The following is a 17,112-nucleotide window of genomic DNA, read 5'->3' as shown; positions in this document are numbered from 1 at the left end:
TGCTGCTCAGGGACCAGCTTTGTTACCTTTTCTCCCATCTCATATAACATGTTGATGTCCATGGGCTAATTTAAAGAGGAATAACATAATTTGGCCTGGAGTATTTAAATCTAGCAACAGTATTGAAAATGAAGACATGAAAACAAATAATCAATAACTGAGATCAAAATATTCCTCCTTCATATGTTTGAGCACTTGGTAAAAAGTAATTACTTGTTTCTGTTTCAATTTCATTAAACGCTAGCAAGCTGAAATATCTAGCTCCAAGGCTAAATTAGTCTCTTGCTGTTTTATGCAAGTATGAACCAAGATAAGACAGTTGGTCAGTTACAGAATTCTTATTTTAATCTGTTCTTCTGGGAAGATTCTTCAGCTAATTGGAAATGTACTTTACAGATTGATCTTTCAGAATTTGCCAAATAATTAATTTTCAAATCTTTTAAGACTACGTTGCTCCTATCAACAAGTTGTTAATCTGTCTCTGACTGCTATGCATCTTGAAGCTTTTAGGACATGTGATATACATCCTCATTCCTGTCCAGTTTCTTAGCATTCCTGAATAACAAATATTTAGGACACAGATTCAGCTCACAAGTTAGGCATTACATTTCAGGCATTTTCATGTAGATAATTACACACGTATAGTGCATAAACTCTCAGTATAAACCATGGAGAGCTACACTTTTAGCGAGCTGATTCTAAGGATGCGATTCAATTGCCTGTACAGAAGTGTCTAATGCCATTTGAGGTGTCTTATTGTAGCCTCTATAGCCTTCAGCTTAGGACAGTCAAACCAAATTTTTCTTCTTCACAGCAATTTATATACTACTTTTTCTTCTTTTAATCATGCATAATGAGACCTGGTTACTCCTTAAGGGAACAGGTTACTCCTTGTCTTAGACTTACTTAATTCTTATTAAGTACTCTCTTTTTTCACACTACACAAGATCTCTAGATCTCTTTTAATGTCATGGATTACATTTTATAGATTTCCAGTCATTCTTACTAATTTTGCCTAGGCTTCTGTTGCTTCCCAGTTTTCTTGAAGAATCCTACCCTTGACCACAAATAGTCAACTCAGACCTTATCAACGTAAGTCCAATTCCTTGGAGGATGTTGTTTTTTTTCCCCCAAAAAAAGATGTTACAGGCTCATGTGCAGTCTGAGATCAACAGTAACCCCTAGATTTCTATGCACAGAACTCTGGTCTAACCAGGTATTGCCCAGACTGAATTTGGATAGGAACAACTACTTGAATAGTTGCACTGTGCAATTGTCTATGCTGTCTTTTTTTTTTTTCCCGGGCCTATTTTGCCAGTTTGATAAGTTTATTTTTAACTCAAATGACATACTTCAACATGCTTGCAGTTCCTTCAATATTCTTGCAGCCCCTCACAGGTTTATGTCATTATCTATGGGGTTTTTCTCATGCTTACTCTTGCTTCTTTAGTAGTAACTATGGGAACAGATTATTCCATTTGCATAAGTTACACAGGGTTAGATGGCACTGTTCCTTCATGGAGGATAGGAGAAATAACTACTCCAAAAGCCGTTTAGGGCACGACTCTAAAGTCCTTGTTTAGTTTTACACTATCAAATCACACTAGCACTGAAATCTCAGAAATATGGAGATTGAGATATTGATACTGAGATATTGCGTGGAAAGAATCTAGTATCTTCTCATGAGGCTTTAATAACCTCAAAGACAAAAAACCCATGCCTGACTTATTTTCCACAAAAATGTACAAACTGGCTCTAATTATCAGGAACATAAGGAATATAGGTCTTGAGAAGAAATTTGAAAAAAAGTGTGCTGACTTTATCTGTCAGATTCACTGGAAAGTTTCAGAGTTGGCATCATAATTAGGCATGAGTTTTTGAGAAACAAATGTGCTGATTTCTTTCAATGGAAATATTTATCAGAAAAGTTCATAATTAATGAAGCATTTTCATCATGTCCTAAACCAAAACAATAGTAGATGCAGTACTGTGTCTTTATTGGTGGCAAAAATTATATGCTTCAGAAAACAGTACAAAAAACATGGCATAATCTGTTCTTCACGACTGTCTCATCCTGCTCCCTAATATCAAGCTGTCTTAAACCCTGAAGCATGTTTTTTTTTTTTATTCCTTCCACAAACTTATTGGAACGAACTGTTATGATTCTGAATATTCAGTCATTTATATACATTTCTACCCCTAGTTTTCATTCTCTATCACATTTGTCTCACAGCTCTTTGGATTTCCTGAATTTAAAAAACCTCTTCAATCTCCAAATTACTAAATCACGTCTTTATGGAAATATTTCACACTGAAGTAAAAGGTGGTGGCTTTGGACTTCCCAAATACAAAGTTCTCTGTATTGTCATTGTTGGCCAAAAGAGTCATTCTACAGAAGCATATCCAGTCCTGTTCCGGGACAGATAAACCACAGCTGCCAAAGGTGACACTGGCTGCAGAATGGAGGGATATAGGATTAGAGTATCTGTTTCTCTTTAAAAAAACAAAACTCCTATTTCACAGTGATACACAAAAACAGCAGCAGTTGGCAAAACCCCTCATATTAATTTCAATCCCAGCAATATTTACATTTTGTTCCGAAATATAACTCGTGTTTCTGTGTACTTTGAAACAGATGCTGTATCCATAGAGTGGGTGAAGTGATGCTTACAAACATGATAGAGCTGTGCTTCATTTGCTCGAGTGCGCTGGGACAGACAGAACAGAACACCTCCGTGGTCTGAAGAGGGCTGAAAATCTGGAGGTCCCAATAGTCGCCCCACACTTGCTGAGGGCTTTCTGTGTTGCTTTGGACTTGTCACACATAGCAATATTTTCCTAGGCTGGGCTAACATTAAACATCTAAATCAATGATGCACTTTGCCACCCGAAGACATCCAATGCTATGAGTTACCAGTAACTCTTATAACATCTAAGTTATAAGAGTTAGGAGCTTAAAAACCTCTAACTCTTATAAGTAGGAATTTAATTTTAGCATCTTAACAATGATCACAATAGCACTGGTTATATATACACTACCATATACCCACCAGTGAAAATCAAGATATAAATGGCATCACATTCACTGTACAAGAACAAAACAAGAGACGTACAGAAAAGCTGTAGGGAGGTGCTCAAAAAAACTGTGCCTTTTTGACCTAGTTTGCCATAACATACTTCTTTATGATCAGTAACCCTGTAGGCTACATCAGTTAAACTGATGATTCAGACATGAATGACTTCGTATTTATTTAGATCACACATATTTAGGTGTATGGTTAAGTATGACACACAAACACACACAAAAAATAAAACAAGAAACACTGTTTCATGGACTCCTGCCTCTGGGCTTTACCAAGTCTTTCTTTAGCCATGCACACAACACAGGACAAAGACTATACATAATAATGATTAAAAAGCCAATAATTGTCATACAAAAAGAAATTAAATACCAACTAGGCAAATGGTATTACTTGCCTGTGGCAAAGACAACATTCTTCGACACCAGTCTGTATTCCACGATGGAGAACTGAGGAAGCTCAATCCTTTCCACACCAGTGACTGCATTATCTCCTCCTCTCCAATAGAATTCTATGTCGTCAGTCGTGTAGCCATCTGCAGGCAAAGCAGGAGAGTAAGTGAGAAACAACAGTGGACTGGAATGAGCGTCAAACCAGCATACGTGGTTTGTCATTTGTGGCAATGAAAAGAATAAGAACAGCTGGAGTGGTGTATGAATTTTTGTTCTGTATGCCTGCTAGAAGCTCTCCTGAAGAGCTGCTCCATTACAGTCTGCACAGGAATTTGAGACACAATACTGTTTTTTTTTGTTTTGTTTGTTTGTTTTTTGTATCATCCCCATAAAATTCATGCTAGGACTAACGGCTCCTACGAGATAGAAATTGCCACCCATTATCAATTTCAGGGATTGCAGACTGCTACCTGCAAAATCATAGATTAGTATGATTTATGACATTCAACACATCTAGCACTGATACCAAGTGTATATTGACACCAATAATCATCAGAGAAATGCGGATTATTCCATAAATACAGACAAACATAGTTAGGGCAGATCTTTTCCACTCACACTGAAGAGTGTGAGTCACACCATTTCCATTAGCTTCTGCAGTGGAGGGCTCCAGCTGAATATAGAGTATTAGCACACAATCTCCAGCCAGTAGCAAAAATGGAGCAGGAACTCTTGAAGCAGAAATATACATCTGAATATTGCAGTCCTAGAACATGACTAGGTGGAAGAGAAAATCTGGTTTTGCATGGAACAGAACTACAAACCACAAATGGGGCTGATCTGAGAGCCCAGGGGGTCCTGCGGCAAGACCATCTGTGCATAAAAAAGCACATTGAAAGAAGATGATATCATAGTGTTTACCCTCTTTAAATTTAATCTGATTAAAATATGAACATTCATTCTTGTGTTGAAGATAAGCACCCAGTCGCTGCCCCTGCTAACTCAGGCTAGAACAAATAACAGCTTCATTCTGTCCTAAAACTGTTTTCCTAGGAGAGATCCATCCATGTAGAAATGGATGACACTTCATGTTTTAAAGAAGGTCAAATAAGCAAACAAAAAATCCAATGGGTGATAATTATGTGATTCATATAGTGCTTACAGTCTCCAGTGTAAATATTCTACAGTTGTACAAAAGGAAAACCACCCCGCATCCGAACTAGGTTTTACATTCATCTTCTCATATACATACAGCTTTCTATTTCCAGAGTACAGTTCTGTTCATCTAGCGGGTATCTTCTCAAGTCCATCATACAAGCTGCAGTGGTTGTGATTCTGAAACACAAACATCGTACAGAATTACTATACAGCCAGTAATCCTATTTTTTAAATTTTTTTCAATTGATGTTGTTGTTTTCAAAGTGAGGACACTGAACAACGGCTTTATTGTAATTGAGAATCTGGTCCATACTTTTACATTGAGCAGCAGCTTACAACAGCAGCTGCACTGAGTTCAACAGAACTCACTGTGACTTACACTTAAGCGAGAAGTCCCTTTGTGACTCGACCTATCTGCATATGCAAATATTACAAAAACCTTTGCTGAAATTAAAGAATATGACTTAATATCAGAAAACATGAAGCGATAAAAGTCTGCTACAGATGTCAGAATTATTAGAGCTGTGTGAATTACTGTTCTGTGGCAGATGGAAAAAAAAAATAAAATGTTGAAAAACTGTTTCAAGTCCAGCAAAATACTTTGTTTTAAAGTTAAGTTTATTTCTCTAGTTTTCAAAAGTAAATTAAAAGGGATTTTGTAACCAAGTGCCATATTGAATTCTAAAATTTCCCCCAACAATATATTTTTGCTTTTTTTATTTCCAGTGTAGGCAATCTAGCACACTAATGATGAATTTGCAAACCATTTCATTACTGATGAACCTGCATTTTTATACTATGCATTTTTATATGCATTATGTGTACTAGTTTAAAATTCAGGGGCAGAATTTCAAGGGAAGAGAAGTAGGTGCTTCTCCTCAACTCTTACATGCTAAAAAAAAAAAAATACAAACAAACCACACCTGTTTTCATTATGTATGCCTTAACCGATTGATTCTCCAAGAAAATGAAGGAAAGAATGCTTATCCTTAACAAACTGTTTATTTAAGTGGATAACTTCACATAAAATCCAAGGGAAGGGAGTTGTAATACCCATTACAACTATCTCATAGGACAACAGAAGTTCTATGACTGTCGAAGGCGCTTTTGCAAGAAAATATTCTAATTTATTTGCACAGGTAGAGACAGGTATATGAGCACAATGGCAATGGATGGGTCAGGAGAGGAAAAACCTCAACGATCTGTTACTCAGAGTATTTTCTCATTTGTGTTCCTACCAGTAGACAGTGAGAAAGGCATACTCTGGATCTTTGTCCCTCCCAGACACACCTATAGCATGATCTGTCGCTGATGTGCACTCTAGGCACCCTCCGAACACCTTTATATAAGTCCCACAAGCTTTCAGGTACCAAGTATTGTAATAACAGGAGAATATTTCAGGTCAACCCATCTCCAGCTACCTGCTGGGAAATGCTCTGGGTCTACACAAGAAACTGCACATTCTTGCTCAAGTACCTTTTTACACTACAGCAAAGTGTAAGTTTTTAATGTCATGAATATCCAGTAAAAACCATACAAATAAACAAACAAACAAAAAAAGATACAGCTAGATATAGACAGAAACAGATTTACCACATTTATGCAAAGTAAGTTGAATGCTCAGAGGTCTCTTCTGAATGAACTTTTAAGCAACCAAATTTAAATTGCACAAATGTTCACCAAAAGCAAATGTTAATTGCTCAAGCTTGTGCATGCTACCAAGAAGAACAGTTTTATTTTTTATGGGATGGGATGCTGCCTGACACAGTGGGACAATGAGGTTTCAAGAAGTCATCATCACAGCAGTGACAGAGAAACAATTACAAGCCAGAGAAAGATAAAGTTGTGCACAGATACCCGTACATTTTGCATGAAAGCGATAAATAAAAGAAATATTTTAAATTGATTAGAGTTCCCTATTCCAGTTATCTGTCCTCTGGATATAGCTTCTCGTATCTTTCCCTGTTGCTTTATTACTGGACCGATCACCTTCAATTATACTGATATATTGTGCAGGGACCCCATCCACACTACGCTGGGAGAAGAATGTTCTACTGACAGAAGAATGTTGTCTGTACCCCCAAAATTTACAATATAAATCAGTCTAGGCAATATAAATACTTTTTATGGGACTGGGTCGCAGTCCTGATGGCTAATTTGATCCTCTTTTCATCTTGATTCGGAAATACGTTCATCCAAAAAAGAACAGAAGTAAATCCAGTTGCATTGTCTGACCAATCGCAATTAACCTTTTTACCTTGCAAACGTCAATCATGCTTTATACATGGGTGATAACTACCTGAGTCCTTCCAGATGAAATAAATACATTCCTCCACTTTACTTATAACATTTAACATTGTATTGCCTGAGAACAAGTAGTCTATATATGGCAAGTATACAAGCAGTTGGAAAGACTACTTTTGATCTCCAGTCACTCTATAGTGCTATTATTTCTGTTTTGGCCTATTATGGAAAAAGTTGTTGTGTAGTCTTATGTTTGCATATTGTTCTGAACAAGGCGGGACAAAGTCAGTATGATACCCAGTGACAAAAGTTCCCCAGAAATGGGTTGAACTTCAAAAAGCTATTGTTCCATTCCCCCATAGTCATGGACTTCTACTGCAGTAGCAAACTGCTTTCTCTGAACAGAGATAACACTTGGATAACTGAAGGTCAAGTACTTCAGAAGCAAGATAAATTCATTGTTCAGAAGAGAACACAGAGCCAGTGTGGCCTGTGGATCACTTTTTTTGTATGTTTTTGAGGAACTGCTTTGCTCCATGGATATCCTATAATCGGTTGCAACCCTCCAAATTTCCCTATTATTCTCAGCAACCTTGTGTTTTGTGGCACATAAAATTCCAGGTTCTGGTCTCAGTCCACAGGATGAATCATTGTCTCCAGACAGCAGCTTGAGACCGAGGCCACCAGGATGCTCCCAAACCACAATACAAGAAGTTAGGCTAGTGGCAGAGCAACACAAAGGTCAAGTCCTTAGATCAACAGAGCTACGGGTTAGATATTTTCTTTCCCTGATCACAATGTCCTATATTTTGCCAAAATTTAATTTCAGACAATAATTCTTCATTAAGTAACTTAGCTGCTTCACACACAGCAAAATCTGACCATGAATATTGAATGTTTTCAGAGGAAAGGGAATGGAAAGAAGGTTGATATACATGAGCTACTGGTGAAATTCCTGCCAAGTGAAATGAAATCTGCTTGTGGACATTTCTGTTCTACAGAAGAGGAAGATAACTTATTCAAATATGGTATTTTATGACAGATAATCCTCACCTGAATGATTCCAAATATTTTTAGAGTGTGGCAGAGAGACTTTTATTCATTGTTATGATCACAAGAGTTCTAATCTCCATCACTTTTTTATTACATTGCTGTTGGGGATGGTTCTTTAGATAGAGTACAGGAAACAACAACATCTTACATCATTTTTTTTTTTATATTTAACTACTTGTGGAAAGAATCCTAAACCTGCAGTGTTCAATACTGGGTACAAAGTATGCAACATGAAAGTCTCCTTTTGCTTAAATTAATTATGAACATTTTTTGAACATCCTGTTTCCTTAAAACTTCTTAATAGGCTGAGTCAGTTTTTATTTTGTCTAGAAAGATTCATCCTACTATAGCCCATCATGATATCTAACAGGAGTTAAAGAGGTGATGGACCAATACTCATCTCAGATTAAAAGTTCACCTGCTGATAAAAAACAAAAGCAGGTAAAATAATGATATTATAAGTCTAATCCATCTGCACCACATTTCAGATCTCGTTTATTTTTAAACTAGGGACTCTTTATCCTGAAATTAAAAACACAAGAAACTTCCTATGATGGAAATGAAGTTTACATTGGCAAATACTTGTTTTGCTGGGATAGTTTAAATCACTGGACCATACAGAGTAACTTGTCCAAACAAAGGAACTTTTTGATACTACCAAGTCTTCCAGTCAGTTTTTTGCTTGTGTAATTATATGTCTTAAGGGAGGGATTTTTCCACATTCCTAACCATAGAAGCTATGATCGAAAAACAAAAAAACGCAGGCCAAGCCTAAAACAGGTATAGCACAGGACAGCGCAAGGCCACTGTGCAGCTCTGTTTGAAATGTAAAACATTGCAGTGTTGATCCCTGTTTGAAAAAATCACCGAAGGTACACAGAGTCATGGTCCTAACAGTGGCTGACTCCATTTAACCAGAACTGTTTGTGGTTTTCTTTTTCTTTATAGGCTGAAGTCACGTCAAGAGGCAACATATGCCCATGTTCAATCTTACTGCCTGTATTTGGAACGAAATTTTCAGGTTTACAATTAATGCTTGCCTTTCTGCTTCCTATAGCCACTGGGCTTTCCAGATATGGTGACTCTACATAAACAGATAAACCTGACTGAAGATGCTTCTGGCAAAATTAAGAAACATTGACTGTGTCATTTATTTTCTACAGGCATCTTTCAGAGTTGCAGGGAAGGTTACATAATATGCTGCACACTGTTTGTAATAACCTTGTACCAGGAAACAAATATCAACAATACATAACAATGGCTATGAAATCTTCATCATGAAAGTACAGACCTGAGGCCATAAAGCACCGTTCCATCTGGATGAAGGCGAATCATTCGATTCTTCACAGTAACGCCATGCACAAATGATTTCTTGTCATTTAAGAAGTAAGTGTCAGGCACCCAGAGTTGATCTGCCACTCGATTATCAAGTGTGAGGTTGAGAGGTATGCCAGCATATGCCAGTCTCTTGTCTCTCCAGTACTGCTGAAAATACATAGTCAAAGTGTAATCCTGGTGAGAAAAAATAGAAGTACAACAGTCAATCATACTTGCCATAACTAGAAAAACAATCTTTTTTCTCTGCCACTAGTTTAATTTGCTGTTGGTAATTAAAAAAAATATATCAAAATCTTAAGAAATACAACTATTATTAGTATCTTGTGTTCTCCTTTTCTTTCATGTAATCCTTCTGAAAATTACCTGAAATTATGATATCTGTGGAATAATAAAGCATAGGTAAATAGTATAACCTTTCCCACTTTCAAAACTGATAGAGGAACTGAAAAACATCTGAAGTATTTTAAAGCAATGTTCTAAATCATATCTGAAAAATAACCTGCCAAGATGTCACTTATACATGTGTCTGCGTGAGAACACACCTTGCAGCGACATAGATTTTCTCATCAACAGGCTACATATAACACATACTAATGTCAATGTTTGGTTTTCATAATTTTGTCAATAAAGTTCTATAGCGGTTGTGAAAACCTGTGATCGCTAACTCGAGATCCTAAATATGAATATAGACGCCTAAAAGATACATTTCGAAAATCTTCCTTTCATTTTAGAATTCGTTAACTTGCCTTGGTCATGTCATAATAACACTGCATTGAAATACTCTAGAAGTCTTAGCTAATATGCCTCATTTGTTAGCTTCATGCTATTATAAAAATATATAAAACTGTATGGGAACATTTCAAAGTTAAGTGCCAGCAAAACTGAAAAGAAAATCATATGAAATAGCAAAATTTCCTGTTTGAAAAGAAAAACCTTTATGTTTTCTTTCTCTCATAACTTTCAAAGTGTGGAAGAACATTTCAATTTTTAGGAAGCCTATTTTTATGCATGAAATAAAAGAAGTAAGCAACTGAAAAATAATACTTTCTTATATATGGAAATAGATGTTTAAAGTCAAAGAAAACATTGCTTTCAGGTCTAATAATACTGCTGTATTTAACATTAAAAAAAAAGAGACTAAGTACAGGCCATTAAAACTCTGATTTTCAAATTACAGAAGTGCTTTAAACAATAAAACTATTCATGAAACTCTTCACAAAACACTGAGAAATTTATGTGATCTCCAAACACATTTAAATATTTAGCAGCAGGTGTGCAAGCCACAGGATACCTGCATTTGCATCTGGTTCTACAAGCTGGAGATACAAAAGCCCTCAGGCTTGCTGCTTGTTTGGGAAAAGGATGTTCAGGGTTTCTAAGTACAACTGTTGGGAATGGCCCATTCTTGTAATGGGTCTCACGTGGAGACAACCCAATTTCAGGCACTGATCCTGCCCTGCTTCCCTCAACCCCTAAAGCCTCTCATTGAAATCAAATTTAACTCTAGATCGCCTTTCATACTCAGAGCCTTTGCATTTTTTTTCAGTGATTTGTTCTATCTAATGAGGCAGCTGCTATAGCTTTAAGAAATCAATTTTAATTGCTTACCAAATAAATCATTATAGTTATCAAGGGCAAGCTGTTCCCGTTTTAGGAAACTGATAAGAGACCTTTGAAAACAAAAGGACCCAGAGATGGGAGAAAGGAGCCCGTGTGGAACTGCCTGAATGGAAACTCATCCTTTGAAACTCAAATCTGACATGACTGCTCAGGAAAACATGCTCCAGTATTTCTCTCAGAAGCTTCCTTCGGCGGGACTCCTCGTCACTGCTCATCAGCGAGGGAGGTACATGCGCGCTTGCCTCGCTCCCATCGGGAGGAGCACGTCTCTCCTCCTGTTCCATGCAACCGGCTTTCTGACACTGATGCGTTAGAGTGAACATCCTCTACCAGTTCTGTTACTGCTTAATTAAAGCCTGTTTCTATTAACATTTTAAAATCTGCTGTGTGCTTGGCTTTTATAATGCTTTGCACGTCAATGTCAAGAAACTGGGGATTATAAAAGCTGTAGACACATGCGCAATATACCAACCAAAGCCCACTAAGTATAAATGCACAATATACAGACAAAACAACACCAGACGGAAATAAAGAAATGGGGTGGCAATGTATAGTATTGAAAGAAGCAGACCCAGATAGCACTAAAATATAACAGAAGCAGTACATTTGAATATCCCAGAACTTTAGGCAAGTTCCTTTTTCCTTTGGCTTGAAATAAAATACATGCTAACAGCTAATGAATGGAGAAATTAACTAGCTACGTAAAGTATGTGTAACAATACTAGCAGTAATATTCTGAATATTCTGTCATTTTATCTGTTTATTTAACTAAAATTACTGTGGCAGGGAACAACAGAGAAAGGAGTTTACAAACTGCATACAAAACCAGCAACATCCAGCAAACTGCAAGAACTTCCAGCATCTTGGCTGAAAGAAAAACAAAATACTGCCTCTGAGGTACGCATTTTATTAGCACTTCCTCAATTAACCTTCACTTCTTATTTCATCTCAACTTAAAAACAGCTATCTATACATCTGCTAATGTATATGACTACATTTGCACGCATTGAAAGTAATGATACTCCAACTAGTTGTTTAAAAATCATATCACATGCAAAATATCAGTTCTATACCAGTTCTTCACTGGCTATCTACTAAGGAAAATGCTTAAGAAGTATCTTCTGCAATGCCAGTCTACTATCCTATGTCTGCCTCATCCTACTCTCTGGACTTCAAACAACAGACACAGCAGAAACAGACTGCCCAAGAAAGGCTGCGTGCCTCCATATACCTTGACGGATCACTGTACATTTGTGCTCTGCCAACTGACCTGCTCTGAAGATGAAGGGATAGAAAGAATGAATACAAACCATGGCTATTTACCATCACGCTTGTTCTGATAAGCTCAAATCAAAAAAAGCATCATCAAACATACTAGAATGGCACTGAAACTACTTGGTAGTGCAGGCAACAATAGAATGAGCAGGGAAAGTCAGATCTTCTGGGTAGTTCTACCAAAGTTACTACTGGAAACTATGCTGTATGCTTATTAAAATATGACCTATGAAGATGCCAGCATTCATTCTTTGAGTAGCTAATTTGCTAGGCTTTGTACCCATGATGGAAATTTTCTCCTTTTCTGTACTCCAGAGGAAAATGCTAAAATGACTTCAGTATGGATTCGAAAAAATGCACTAAGTATCTTTTAGGTAAAATGAGAAAATGAATTTTTGCCCCTAGGTAAGTAGCCTACAAAGTTTAGTTAGGGCCACCTTCCTCCAGGGTAGCTTATGATGACTAGCTCTGATATAGAGGTCAAGAGGGTAGATGTCTAAAGCTAGAAGAGATTAATCCCACTACAGCTTCAGCATTAGGTGCTATTATGTCAAAGAGGACACAGAGCCGCCAGCTTTAGGAAATTCTAACTGTTGCACAGAGCAGTGAACAACTTCCTCAGCTGCAAAGACCTCCATAAATCATATTTGTTTTCCATACAATACCATACCACATTCAAGGTCCCCTTTTTCCCTCTCCAGTTCCTCACAGTAATTGATGCTTCACGTCAAGAATGGTAAAAAATAAAAACAACAAAACTAACGAAAAAAAAACAACCAACCAACATGCTTGAAGCCCTGACAGAAGGACAAATACAGTGCTTCTGAAGTACAGGAGAAATGTCCTATCCTCAAAATAGGAAAAGCTTGACTGCACAGGCAACATGAGCTTTCTTCTGTGTATTCAAAGACCATGGACCATCCTACGAGGGTAAAGAACTATGACAAGCATCCTTCACCTTTATCAATGCAGCAATGCCACTAATGTAAGGAGAGGCGCAAATAAAGGTAGCTTGTTGTTTTTAAACACAGTTTTCTCTGGGAAAAACAAAAGAAAAAACTCAAATAGCAGATAATACATGAGAAAGAATTTTGATGCAATGGTAAAGAGGTGTATAGTGCAACTTAAATAGATCATAATGTATCTGTCCTTTTTGTGTGTATTATACATGATTTCAAAACATCTTAAGCAAGAATTATACACTCACAAATATTATATATGCTAACTATGTTAAAATAAATTTTTCAGTGTTTCCTACATGTTATTTGTCTCTTCACTGATTGAGCATGCCATGCAGGAAGTGCAACTAAAATTTAACTACAAAGTCAGTTCAAACAGGCAGAATGCATTGTATTACACTACTGAACAGTACCTTATGCACAAACCATAGGACTAATGAATTATAAATACTAATACAATGCAATATTAAACACAAAAAAATTTGTTTTCTATTACAGGGTTAGCTATCTCTATTTTTTCTCTTTCCTATTCAATAAAAAGGAAAGAATTCTTTTAAATATATACTTTGTTCATCAAAATTAAATTAAAAGCAGCAATTATACTCTAAAATTGACTCTCACTGTTTACATTCTTAATTTGCTATGTATTGAGGACGTTAAAGTTACCCATTAGCTGTAAAAACATTGTGGTTCTTCAGAGCGACTGCTCTGTAGAACACTATAATTAATACTTATGATGGAATACTATTAATATGGCAGTTAATCAAACTAAATTATTCATGTAAAACAAATATATTGAAAATTACTGGAAATACTGGAAAAGGTTGTGCAAAAAAGAACTATTCCGTTGCTTGGAAGGACAGCCTTATATCTAATGAGGTCCAGAGTACCGTCTTAGATTTTCATTTGGACATAAATTCACATTGTTGTTTTCCTGACCAACAGACAAATGCAACTATTAGCATCAGCTTTTGGATAATTTAGTTTTTCTGACCTAATAAAGTAAATGCTTATTCAGTGGATAAAAAGATGTATGATAATCCATGCCTTAGTCTATATATAATTACAAGGTCCCTTTCTTTCCCTTTCATATAATTTCAAAAATTGCCTGCTGTAGTATAAAGAGCTATTCTTGAACCATTGATGATTGAGTTGCATCCTTCCCAATAAGCCCAAAGTGAGTTGCAAAGCCAAACTCATGAATCTTATGCATGACAACACAGCTGTAAATCTGTTCCCCTACTATACACAGAAGAGACCTGAGAAATAGATTCATGAACACATTAATTCACAGTTATAGTTAATTTAAACATTAATTTAATAAAGACATTCAGAAAGGCTAACCTTAAGAAGTTAGATTTTACCAGCAATACTATTCAGGTGTCTGAGATCATCACTTAAACATTTTTTTTTCTCAGAATTCAAAATGTTCTAAAAGATTCAACAACTTTCACATTATAGAAAAACATTATCTATTACATTTTACCTGTTGACAGTGTGATTTTTCCCAATGCATCTAAACTATGTATTACTTTGTCAGTTGTCAGTGAATGGAAAAAAGTCACCAAAGCCTATTGTTCTGCAAAGTCTTTCACAAGAAAACTGCCTGATCAGAACCTTGCATTGAAACTGGTGTTAGATAGACATAGTTTATAAGCAGCCTAAGCGAAGGAGATGTATGTACACACAGAGACGAAAGCACACATGTACCTTACCTCACCAAAACACCATTCTCCAACATTTTTAACATAATATAACCTGCTGTTATATTAAAGATTCGTCTCACCTATAAGATCCTCGTTCAGGCTTCTCTCCAACACCTACAAAACGACAGGTTGAAAACACACCACGTTTTCTCTGTCACGTGGCTAAAATATTATTCTGTTAAGAAAATGCAATGCTCAAGTATCTTAATTACACTAATTTCAGTGTGATCCTCCATGCATCCATGTTGTCTTGGTATCTTTGTAGCAAATTACCATGATTTTTTTCCCTCTTCTACTGAAACACATACAGTTATAAATAGGCATAAGGAAATATTTAGCCTACAAGAACCCATTTGATACTGCAAACTAAACTTTTCCAAATGAACATATGATAGCGTGTGTCTATCCTGCCCTCTTCTTCTTATGCTCTTTGGCACGAGAGTTTCCATCTCCACCGCAACTAGGGTGCCTTCACCAAAGAGCCTGTCCCCGCCGAGCATCTCTCCGTGCTCCGAGGAGGGTTGCCATACCAACCAGCGCCAGGCTTTCCGCATGCATGCAGAGGGAGCATGGTTGACATAGCAACTGGCTAAAGCAGCCTGCTCCCCAGCTTTTCGGGGAGCCGTGGTGGTCACTGCCAAAGAAGTTTTGGAGCATGAACAGAGGGAGTACTTGGGCAGCCGTCAGTAGCCACTGCCCCATAGCACATCCCTGCCACGGCCATGGGAGCTTACTTGTCAAAAGATGGATGTTGGTTTTTCTCTTTACATGTTCCTCTGCCCACAACAAATTCACGCTACCATGGTTTTGGGGTGTTCTCTCATCCAAACATCAAGTTTCTGCAAATATATCAGTCCGAGGACATAAGTCAGGACAAGAAGCAGCTAGTCCCAGCTATTTAATTCCTAACAGGTAAGGGGACAATACTTGAATGTTCCTTCTTTGATTAAAAGTGTCATGGGCATTACAAAGCCACAGTAATCAGGAGTTTCTATTCTCAAAGGACTGATCAAAAGGAAAACTAGCATACACTTTTACACATCAAGGTTATAATACCCTCTGATCTGGTGGCAGAAAGCTAGCTAAAAGAAGCTATGGTCTTTTGCTACACCCCTCAAGATCTGTCCAAAATTGTATGGTGAATTGTATGGCAGAATCAAAATCTACTTAACAACAGACAGATGAAACATAAAATTCAATATCTGGTGGAGCCCTCCTACAAAAAATTAAAAAAGGAGGATAAATAGAAAATTCAAATATTTAGATGCTATGCTAAAAGACAACCCTAAAAGAGATTAATTAAGGAAAAATAAAAATAAATAAATTAAAAAATATATATGCCTTATAAAAACACTTATCAGAAAGAAAAAACCCGCTAGATCCAGTGAAACAATGAACCTGCTGCTTGCAGCACAAATTTATTTATTTTGGAGCTGACAGGACCTCAAGAAAACAGGTACATTTAATTGCACTAATTGAAATCCTACTAACAGCCTACGGGGAAGAAAAAAATCAACCTTTATCAGCTGTCAGCTAGTTCCCACAATTGAAGCAGCTGACCTTAGAGAGATGGGAACTGACAACTAATGGAGTGTGCCTCCTACACAGTCACGGGATGTGCCACCAGTGAGTTGGAGAACTGAGCTAGTGCCCTAAAATCTTAAAACTATGGGATGTTTTGCCTGTTATGAGATATTTGGGATAAAAAAATTGAGATCTACTAGGTACTCATTTTAGAGAACAAAGGACTTCTCACACTTCTGCATCATTCTTTCCAGAAATACATCAAGTTATAACTCTCTTTGGCATTACTTGAATTATCAGTAAAAAATCTGGAAGGAAAAAAACCAACCAACCAAACAAAAAACTCGAAGTTCTTTAAGTTGATCTTACTTGTTGTATTTGTTCAATACTTCCTATTTCTTATTCTACTGTATACATAACCCCTTCAGTGTCTGCAAGGTGTACCAGGACAGCAGTGATGGAAGTACTAAGAGCTGTGCATACACAAATGGCTTTTAAATACTGTGACCATAAATACGTAGCTCCATGACACTCTAATTTGCTATCACTGAACATCAAAACCACCCAAAACAATTTTCAGTAAAAGCCATATTTCAGGCTAAAAATTCTACAGTCTTTTTGTCACTATGAAATCATCAAAAGACCTTTTTTAAAGACACTTTAGAACTTGTATGATATTTTTTTAATCACGCCAGTGTTAACAAATAAAACAAAACTATATTTAGGAACAGAGGGCTAAGGAAAACATGCCCTTGAATGAAAA

The 17,112-nt window shown here is 36.7% G+C and overlaps 1 protein-coding gene across 4 annotated transcripts in view; it reads right to left on the bottom strand.

The window, feature by feature from the left end:
• The window catches only part of GABRB3 (gamma-aminobutyric acid type A receptor subunit beta3), a 121,302-nt gene that overhangs the window by 23,785 nt on the left and 80,405 nt on the right, over window positions 1-17,112 (bottom strand). For 3 of the 4 annotated variants that reach the window (XM_083824249.1, XM_083824248.1, XM_083824250.1), the window contains exons 4-6: window positions 9,219-9,439; window positions 4,725-4,807; window positions 3,478-3,615 (exon numbers count right to left, since the gene is read on the bottom strand). In XM_083824249.1, the coding sequence (XP_083680375.1) occupies window positions 3,478-3,615; window positions 4,725-4,807; window positions 9,219-9,439 (442 nt within the window). Of the gene's footprint in view, window positions 1-3,477; window positions 3,616-4,090; window positions 4,250-4,724; window positions 4,808-9,218; window positions 9,440-17,112 lie in introns of those variants that run through there. The other variant, XM_083824251.1, reaches the window with a different exon arrangement.

Source organism: Anser anser (genome assembly GCF_964211835.1).
Source record: "Anser anser genome assembly, chromosome: 1".
NCBI lineage: Eukaryota > Metazoa > Chordata > Aves > Anseriformes > Anatidae > Anser > Anser anser.
This window is presented reverse-complemented; position numbering and strand designations above follow the sequence as displayed.